A 10,573-nucleotide genomic window follows, 5' to 3' on the forward strand; every position below is an offset into this window, starting at 1 on the left:
AAGAGTTCCAAGAACTGAGCCCTGGGTTATGCTTATGCTAAGAGGTTGAGGAGAAAAGGAGAACCTAACACAGGATTTGGAGAAGTAACCACCAATGAGGTGGGAAAAAAACCAAGAGTATGGTATCTTGGAAGCAAGGAAAAGAAAACCTACCAAAAAAGAGGACATGAGCAATTGTGTCAAATTCCGCTGATAGGTCAAATAAAATAAAGATCAAAAATTGACCATAGGATTTAGGGAAATTACTGTGGAATTTGACAATTAAGAGTCAGCAAAACTAGACAAGTTTTTAGTTTTACTGCAAAGGGAAGCCAAAATATGGAACAGAGGTTGTCTGAAAAAAGGGTAGTCAAGACAAAGTATTGCTTTCATGAAAAAAAAGACAAAGTATTGCTTTGGTTTTTGGGTGGGAGAAATAATAGCATGTTCATATGCTAGTGAGAATACCCAAGCAGAAAGAGAAGTAATGATTATAGGAGAATGAAGGAAAACTTCTGGAACCATGCCTTGTAGGTTAGGAAACTGGATCAGGTGCACAAGTGATCCAACAGGCAGATAATCTATTGTTAACAGGCAGAAAGGTAGAGTAGCTAAACACAGTTACTAGTAGGTGGGTAGATAATTGTAAATAATTAGGCTATAGTGACTGTCAAGTCCAGATATCTATAAGAACATCCCTCAAAAGTGGTCTTCTGGAGTGCAGTGTTTGAATATTCACTATTATTTCAACTCCACTAGGTGCCAAAAAGCTATTAGAAGTCTTCACAGAGTGGGAGACAGACATCTCGGGATTACCTTAATTGAGACCAATTTGTTTCTAGTGACTACTCCATGGCACTAGACACCCTATCCAGGACTCATAAGTGAGGCACTAATTAGCAATTCTAGAATAACTGCATTCCAATTAATCCAAAGTCTTCTAAACAGTAGCTCCTGTGCATTTTTCAAACAATTTTCAGAAGTAGAGAAATCTATCATACTTGGCAACATTGCATATACTCTTGCATCATTTCAGGCACTTTAAATACTACCAAATTCCAAAGTTCAGTCTCAACCTTAGTCCTGGAGTTAGTTAGTTCATTAGTTTAGGAGGACTTTAAGAACAGAGAGAGTAACATAATTTTCACCAGTGAAGAGGACTAAATAGTCCATTCTGAGTTACTGTCCTCATTTAAAAGATTATGTCCTAAGCTATTCACAGACTCATGTAGGGGTGGTGTTAGAAGCATTTGAACAGCAAATATTATTTTAAATCCTTAGACCCTATAGAAAATAAAATAATCAAGCATATTAATTCTAACATTTATGTAACAAAGCTTTCATTGCACTATTCCATCTTAGCATTAGCAACAGGTGTCTCTTGAGATTCAGAAAAAAACTACTTTGTAAAAGCAACAAATTCTGATATACAATTCTAACGGCTAAGTAGTAAGCTAAGTAACAGTTTTCACTGACTCCATATCTTCCATTAGAAAAATTAAGTATACATTTTAATAAAATGAGGTTTTTCAACATAACACCCCAGAGAACATTTTCATAACTAATGTGTTTGTATCCTAAATGTAACTCTCAAGCTGCAAGTTATAATATATTAATATTAAAAAAAAGAAATAAAAAACGTGCTTCATTAAATACAAACCATCTACTGCAAGTCAGTGTTTCCTACCATTAAAGGGATCACATATGCCTTTGCAAATCTGATGAAAGCTATGTATATAATTTCAGGGAATTCATGGATGTCTTGAAGCCTATATAGAGGTCCTGCAAGTTTAGAGAATCTGTAATTAGTAGAAAAAATGGAGTCCAAAATCAATCAAAAACATAGGAAAATTTAATATATGAAAAAAGGAATTGTAATATATGAAAAAAGAACTGTAACATACAGTGGAAAATGATTTATTAGCATATTATTTGCCATAAGTTGCTATTCACTGGAAGAAACTATAATAAATCTCTATAAATATATGAATGCTTTAATGAACTAAATGTAAAAAATAAAAATTCTAAGATATATAATAAATATATCTACATATAATAAAATTATAAGATACTGTAACAAAATATAGAGAATGTACATAATCTTGGTTGGGGACAGTCTTCTCAAATAACAGAAGAAACCTACTTGCCTAAATTGAAAGATGTGACTGTGTAAATTTTGTAACTTATGCATAAGCTTACAGAAAGCTTTACACTTACAGAAAACAACTGCATTCTTTTTTTTTCCTACAACAGAAATAACCTATTTCAGTCGTTTCATTGGGTAATATAATTATGTTCATTATTTGGATATAAACAAGGAGCAGACATTACACTAAACCAATTTCTTTGAGTCAGAAATTAGATTTTCCCAGAATTATATTCATTCTTAGCAATAAGTGCAATTAAACATTGATATTACCATTTAAAAATTCTATTCAAACTGCTAAATCTTAGTGTAATGTCAATATAAAGTCCAAGCAGCCTGGTATAATTAAAGAAGCACTTGATTTGGAATCACACATACCTGGGTTCCAATCCTGACTCCGCCACTATTAGTTATGTGGTCAAGTTATACAACCTTTGAGCCTATTCCTGCATTTGTAAAAATAGCTTTCTGTGGTGTTCTTGGAAGATCACATAAGAATATCGCATATGGAAGTGCCTAGTACAGAGTCTGATTGTCAAACTATGCCTTCTTCTGCCTTCCTTCCCTAAGTAAGATTACTAACTGGGAACATCTGTTTTAGTACTGTCTTTTGTAAGACTTTTCTTTTTAAGAAATCAAGACTGCTGACATAAAGTTAAACATTTTACTTGCCATATTTTTGCAGCTCCAGAGCATTATTAGTCCTTCAAGTGTTTTGTATTTGAGCTCCTTTTCTTGGCTCATTTTTGAGTATGTGATTTGATCTATATTTACTATTTCTGATAGAATTTAAAGGTTTCTTGTAAAAAATCATGGGGAAAAAAACACATTATTTTCTACCTGTGGCTTTCTACATGTTAAGATAATCCTCTTTTGAAGAACAATTAGTTTGTGTCTATGGAAACCACTCTCAAGTGTTATGAAAAAAAATCTGAGGCAAAAAAAGAAAATAAAAATTGAAGTTATCCTAGCCACTGTAACGTGCTCAAGAAATATAAATAGCGATACAACAAAGAAATACGAATCTTATGTTTAATATAACTTTCAAATTTCTCTAAAAGGAGTCATTTTTTTTCTGTAAAGTTGGATCATTAAAGAAGCCAGAAAAATGACCCCGAATGCTAAGTGGATCCAAACAAAAAGGAAACGTGTATTGGCCAACATTCGATGTTTAAGGTGAATAATTCTTCCATCACACAAGACACATAATTAATAAAGTCATGGTAAATAAATTTGATATCTCTTCAAAACTGTACAGGGTAAGTTTTACCCTAGAGTTGAGGAATGGAATTATCCTTAGCTCCTCCTTCAACTTTAGCTGCACTTCAATTAGATTTATTTGATACTCTTTGATAGACTGCTCTTTAAAATGTTTCCAAGGCTTTTTGCAAAGTCTGCCAAAACTGCAAATAGGCAGCTATCCTTCTAATACTACAATTATTTACTAATACATTTTTCCGTAATGTTAATTATCACCCACAGCAGAATCTAGCTGTTACTTAGTCTAAATGATTTTGCTGCTGGTATTTTATTGCTTGCTTCTCAAAAAGTACTTAAAACAATACTGAGGTGAAAGAATATACACAAACACACTTCACATTACTTTTCCATATTCAAATTACAGCCTCGAGCTGATTTTTAAATGCCATGTACATTTTTAAATCAAAATGTATCGCATTCTTTTAACACTCCCTCCCCCACCCCAAAATCCTCCCAAATGCCAAAGTTCCCTACTAATCTGAAAGCACCTATTATCTGCATTTTTCTGGTCTTTCACAACTTCAGACTCCAACATTATATACTTCAGACCCCTTCTCTCATTAAAGTAAGCACTGTTAACTCCTTAAGGTACTTAAGCATATGGTTTATTTATTGCATAATCTTACTTTTCCTTCCACCAACTTAAATCTCACTATAATTCCCCTTCAGCGTTCCCTTCTCTCCTAAATGTACATCAACATTGCCGGGGGCCACATACGCAAACATTCCTCTTCGTAAACCCACAATATTAATAAAATTTAGCTCCACTAAAAAAAAGTACTTAAATGCCTCGATGCCTCCTTTCAGTACCACGCTGAAGCTTTTTATTTGCTTTCCTGTCCTACCTTGGCAGCCTATTTCTCCCATCAGTTGTGTGGTCCCTTGCTGCCCCCAGCACAAGAGTGCAACTCACTACAGTGTATTTCTTTTACCATCATTCCCAGTATCTCCCTCCATTTCCGGGCATCTATCCCTTCATGAAGCTCCCCGTCCCCAAAAGATGTGCTTCCAGGTACCAACACCTAAAATTAGAATACCCCTCGACTGACACTGCCAGGGCTTTCCGTAGACTCAAGAAAACACACAAGGCTAAGCGTTCCTGCCTCCTCTAGCAGTTCCCGCTCCCTACCGAATTCGGTCTTCTCTTGCCGTCTCCCCGGTGGAAATGCCTACTTCTGGTAACCCTTAGGCACGGGAAAGCCCACCTTAGCAACCTCTGCCCGGTGACCTCGCGAGCCCAGCACGTCCCTCAAGCTTAATTCACACCTTTCTTGGAGCTTGTGTTTTCGATGCCCCCAGTCCCAGCTCTCGATGCAAGCTCTTTCACCCTCTTGCCCCCGAGCCAGACCGCAGGTTAGACGATAGCCCATTTACTCCGGTCGCAATGCCTCCCCGGCCCGGCCCCTTCCACACCACTCACCCCGGAGTGGCTCTGCTCCTTACCTAGCTTCAATCGGGACTCCTCCAATTTCTGGATTTGGTTCTCCAAGAAGAGCATCCCCACTACGAAGGCCACCACCGCCAGCAGCTGCAACTTGGGCGGCATCATAATCCTAAGGAGCCCCATGAAACCCGCTGCTCGGGATCAAGACATACCGCGGGGGGCGGGGAGCGGGGCCCCGGAAGCGAGTGAGACGCCGGGGGGAGCCCACCGAGCCGAGAGAAAGGCAAGGAGAGCGCGACAGCGAGAGAACCACCGCAGCGACCCCCCTTCTCGCCTCCCCACTCCCCCGCCCCCAGGCGCCAGCACCAACGCCGCCGGTGCCCGCTTCTCCTGGACCGACTCAACGGCCGCCCCCTCCAAAAGCCCGCGCAGCAAACACAGTGCGAAGCGGCTGCCGGGCTCTCGCCTCTCTACTGCCTCAGTCCCCGACCCCCGCGCCCGCCTGCCCGCCTCCTTCTCTTCCTTCCTTCCCTCCCTCCTTTGCTCGCGGCCGCGCGCTCCTCCGCCAGCGCTGCGGCTGCGGCTGCGCCGCCCTCGGCTCCGCCCCCTGCCCCTCCCCCGCCACCCCCACGCGCACGCATCCACGTACGCTGCTCGGCAACCAGAGGCTCCACCCTCTGCTCTCGTTCAGTTGTGCCTATTGGACCGAAGAAACACGGAGCCTCACTCTTGGTTCGTGTTACGGTTGGTTTCCTTTGCCGTGGGTGTCAACCAAAGCGGCATTCGATTGGGTAAACTTGGAGAAGGCGGGCTGAAGCCGGTGAAGGCGCGGCTTCTTGGTGGCTGGACGAAATGTCGTGAATAAAAGGAAGGAGCTCAGAGACGCACAGATTTGGGGAGTTTAGGAAAATGCCTGATAGGGGTTTCGAAAGGACCCAGCGACTTTATATTTATGTCAAATATAAAGATATTTGACCACCTTTAAGTTTCAACATACCCTTAGGTAATACCTGTCTCTGCAGAGTAAGAGACTTGATGACAACGACCTTTAACATCCTGTTTTGGATCAGGCTCTGGAGTGGACGCCCCTAGTTGAGGGGTCCTCCGGGCAGTCGGAAACCTACGAAAGATGGTAGCGATGGCGGCTGGGCCGGGTGGATTGCTCCCGCTGGCGTTTGGGCTGCGTTTGCTCTTGGCTGCTGTACTTCAAACGGTAAGTGGAGATCATCTCCGCGGCAGCCCAGGGCGAGTGGGGAATGTTGCGCTGAGGAATACAAAACATTCGATCCTGCATGGTAGCCACACTTGGAGAGGCTGGGAGGACTGGGCTTCCTTAGCGACTGCTGCGACCGGAATGCTACGTGGCTTCATTCCTCGTTTGATGCTTTTCCTTTCCCGCCCCGGATTTCTAGCGGTTCTTTCTCCTGACTTCAGAATATCTTGAGTAGTACTTATATTTTGCAGAGTTCCAGCTAAAAACAACCTGTAAACCACACATTGGGCGGGGGGGAGGGGAAGAGGCAATGAATCTTAGAAAGGAATGAAGATTGTTTTTAAACGGGCAGAATACAAGGAACTACCGTTCTTTGTGATAAGGCTCCCTAAATCTTAGAAGAAAGCCCCCAAGTCTTTGGTCTGGGGTACACTTCCTGTTTACTTTTTCCTCTCAATTGTTAGTGGTCTCTAATTCTTTATCTCCGAGCTCTGTTATTCACGTGCTGCTGGGTGCATTTCAGTGCCATTTGTGGTTTTAAACAACCTTGTTGCAATAAAAGGAGCTACTCTATGCTAAAGCATAATTTTTTTTTGAAATCCATTTTCTAAAATGATAGTCTTCATCTCGTTTAAAATCGGGCAGTGTTAACCAACTTTTTAAATTAGTTCTTCATTAACAACAGACGCGTTCTTAATCTTTGAATGGGGAAGGACTAATTTGGTCTTATTTTTCTATTCATTCATGTACAACTTAATATTGGTTGATTCCTCCTAAGAAGCTTGCGATCCATGTTTTGCCTTATGAATAACTTCTTTTTTTCTAGGCACTGCGGGAGATTTTACACGTTTCATTAATCAGATTAATTCTTCAGGTATTTTCATTACTGAGCCAGCTGAAAAGTTTTCTCCTAGGAGACCTGGTTTCATTGACTTAAGCAAGGTTTGAGGAAGTTAGGGCCTCTACGGAAGACATCCATAAACAGCCCGAGCTTTTCTTTCCTCAAAGAGTTTGAAGTTCCTGCCCGGTTTTTTTTGTTTGTTTGTTTGTTTGTTTGCAACCATACCTTAAAGGTGGATTTTTAACTTCTCTAATTAGTATCATAGTATTCTGTTATGCAGGCATTTGGGGCCCTTTAGAAATTACTGAAAGAGCCCTCTCTAAACTTTCTACTGGAGGTTTTCTCCTTTTTTTTCTTTGCCAATCTTCGATAATTAGAGTCCACCACCATACAGAGATAAGGAGTAACATTTCACGTTGACTTCTCCTGATTTCTCTGTCTTTAATTATCTATGTTGTGTAACCACCCCAAAATTTGGTGGCTTGAAATAACAATTTCTCATAATTTTGTGGGTCTGCTGTGCAGTTCCTCTCTTGATTTCCTCTGGGTCATGTACGGAGCTCCATTGAGCTAGTAGGTCCCCTGAACTGAAAGATCCAAGATGGCTACATTCTTACTTGGTGCTGTCAGCAAGGGTGACTTGGTTCTCCTCCGTGTGACCTCTCATCCTCTAGCCCGACTTCTTTTCATGGCAGTCTCAGAGCAGCGCTCCTAAAGAGCAAAAGCTGCAATGCTTCTGGAAGCCTAGCCTTGAAAATCACAGATACCACTTCCACCTCACGATTTTTGTCAAAGCAAATCACAGGACCAACCTAGATTTCAGGGATGGAGAAACAGACTCCATCTCTGTATAGGAGGAGTGACAAACTCAGCAAAGAAATGTACATACCAGGATAGAAGGAATTTAGGGCCATTAAATAATCTACCACCGTGACTGTCCACATAAGTCAAAAAGTCGGTTAATCATCTTTGACTTTTTTTTTTTTAACATACCTCACATCAGGCAATTACCAAGTCTTGTTGATTTTACTTCCTAAATATCTCTCAGATTCTTGCACTTAATGTTAATCCCTCATTCAGGCCACCAACATCTCTTTCGTTAGCATTAATAACCTCCTGGTTCACTCTTCTAGCTATCAGAACCTAAATGGTTGGCTTTGTCAGCTTCCCAATTGCCCAAGCCAGCAAGTAGTCATTTTAAAATTCTTTTTCACTCTCTGAATCCAATTAGTCATTAAACCCTTGAAAATGTCCAAGCCAGTCCACTTAATTCTATGTCCACAGGCAGTACCTAAATTTAGGCCACCATTTTTGTTTGCCTGGAATTCCCACAACAGCTTCCTTAAACTGGGTTCCATATCTCATTTTCTCCCTTTCTAATCCAATCTCTACAGTACATCAACAGTCATCTTTTTTAGAACTTTATTATTAAAATTCTTCAGTGGTTCCCTGTTGCTTTTAAGGTGAAGTCTGTTCTCCTGAACATTCCTTAACAAGGCCTATTTCACCTGATACTTATTTGTTTAGCCAGCTTAATTCCCAGAACTACCTCTACTGCAAGAGCCAAAAGGTAAGGTGAAGAATTGGGGTCATTTGTTTTAACATATCTCACATACCATGTTCTCCCTCACCAGGCCTAAAGTAAAGTATTTAGATAAAATGCAAAGCTTAATTTACATACCACCTCCAGATATGCAAAGTCAGATATACTCTCTCCCTTGTATATTCCATCATCATATCTTACACTGTATTACACAGATCCACAATCTTAACAGCACCATACCTCTGTGTATGTGTTTGTATCCCTCCACTCCCCCACTCCTCTGCCAAGAATGTAGCTAAAGGGAATACAGAGACCTTATTTTGTTTTTTGTTTTTGTTTTTTTTTAATATATTGTGCCTCATATGTATTTGTTCACTAAAATCCCTCAGGGGTGTGCCTGGTTGGCTCAGCCAGTTAAGTGTCTTCCTTTGGCCCAGGTCATGATCCCAGGGTCTGGGATCCAGTCCTGCGTCGGACTCCCTGTTCAGCAGGGAGTCTGCTTCTCCCTCTGTACTGCCCCTCCCCCTGCTTATGCTCATGCATGCACACAAAAAAATAATTAAAATCTTTAAAAAATAAAATCTCTCAGAGGTGTGAATGGCCTCGTAGTTCATTTGTGTTTGTTCCTTGCTATCAGAATCCTCAGGATATCTGTAGTTTGTGCAGATTGGTGATGAACCCCACTCGCTCCCACAAATACAAAATGACTCCAAAAATAGAGAGTCCTGAGCAGTTCATCCTTGTTGAACTATTTTCACTTCCTGAACATTTATTTCTGTCTCTTTCTTGGGTAATGAGTGGTGTTTTTAAGAAAATAAGGCAATAAATTCCTTGAGAAAGAAAAGGGTAGTATGAAGGATTGTTGGAAAAACACTAAAGAGTTAGAAAACTGCATTTCACTGTTAGTCTGAAGGAGGGGAAAAAGACCAGGTGGAATAAGTTGTTGGCAGTGGTTTAAAAAAAAAAAAAAAAAGCCAAATCTTTGGAACCTGACAGGTGGATAAAAAGGAAATGAGGGAAGAATTTCTTGGCACCTTGAGGTTGAGCTACCAAGATGGAGAGAGGACTTAGTTCCTACTTTGTTAATTTACACCTCTGAGTCCTTAGACTAGACAAGTTTTATCACTGTGCTGGTGTGTAGCCCTAATTTAAAGTTAATAGCAATGCATAGTTCTCAGCATTCCGATGAGGTGACAACTGGGAGGATATAAAGTAATTTAATCTGAAAATACATTCTGAGTATGCTTTAGCATTAGAAAAGTAATATCTTAGTATGGCCTATGGGAGCTGTTCTCTGGAGCACCCCAGAACTAAGTGGCATTCAAGGCTTCATTCAGCTCATACATAATATTTCTTCATTCAAAAAGGCACTGTACTGGGGCGCCTGGGTGGCCCAGTCAGTTAAGTATCTGCCTTCGGCTCAGGTCCAGGGTCCTGGGATCTAGTCCCACATCAGGCTCCTTGCCCAGCGGGGAGCCTGCTTCTCCCTCTGCCTGCTGCTCCCCCTGCTTGTGCTCTCTCTCTTTCTCTCTGACAAATAAATAAAATCTTGGGGGAAAAAAAGAGGCACTGTACTGAAAGCAGTATAGAATGATACTGTGTATCTTTGATTCTGAGACACAACACCTCATCCTCCTTCAAGGTTAACCTCCATCCATCTTATTACAGTGGGCTGCACAATTATAATTGCCAGCGTTTTTGTTATTATTCTTAGTGGTACATATGATAATGGTGCATGAAGGATTCTGTGAGATACGATAGTTAATAATAAGGGTTTTGAGGGCTGATCAGGATTAGAATCTTGATACTGCCATCTGTTCTGCTGTGTTGTCTTAGATTACCATAACTATCCTATTTAAGCCTCTATTTCCCTCTCTGTAAAATGGGGGTAAAACCTATTTCATAGGGGCCTGGGTGGCTCAGTTGGTTGAGCGGCTGCCTTCGGCTCAGGTCATTATCCCAGGGTCCTGGGATCGAGCCCCACATTGGGATCCCTGCTCAGTGGGAGGCCTGCTTCTCACTCTGCCACTCCCCCTGCTTGTGTTCCCTCTCTCGCTGTGTCTCTCTCTGTCAAATAAATAAAATCTTAAAAAAACTTAAAAAAAAAACCTATTTCGGGCGCCTGGGTGGCTCAGTTGGTTAAGCGACTGCCTTCGGCTCAGGTCATGATCCCAGGGTCCTGGGATCGAGTCCCGCATCGGGCTCCC

At 41.2% G+C, this 10,573-nt stretch overlaps 1 protein-coding gene across 1 annotated transcript in view; it reads left to right on the plus strand.

The window, feature by feature from the left end:
• The first annotated feature begins 5,640 nt into the window (after positions 1-5,640).
• SELENOF (selenoprotein F) overlaps positions 5,641-10,573 on the plus strand; it is a 49,108-nt gene continuing 44,175 nt past the window's right edge. Inside the window, exon 1 of the mRNA XM_081817092.1 lies at positions 5,641-5,982. Coding sequence (XP_081673218.1) covers positions 5,899-5,982 — 84 coding nt within the window. The 5' untranslated portion in view covers positions 5,641-5,898. The remainder of the gene's footprint in view (positions 5,983-10,573) is intronic.

This window comes from Leptonychotes weddellii, chromosome 4 (assembly GCF_054177405.1).
Source record: "Leptonychotes weddellii isolate Sample4059 chromosome 4, ASM5417740v2, whole genome shotgun sequence".
In the NCBI taxonomy this organism is placed as follows: domain Eukaryota; kingdom Metazoa; phylum Chordata; class Mammalia; order Carnivora; family Phocidae; genus Leptonychotes; species Leptonychotes weddellii.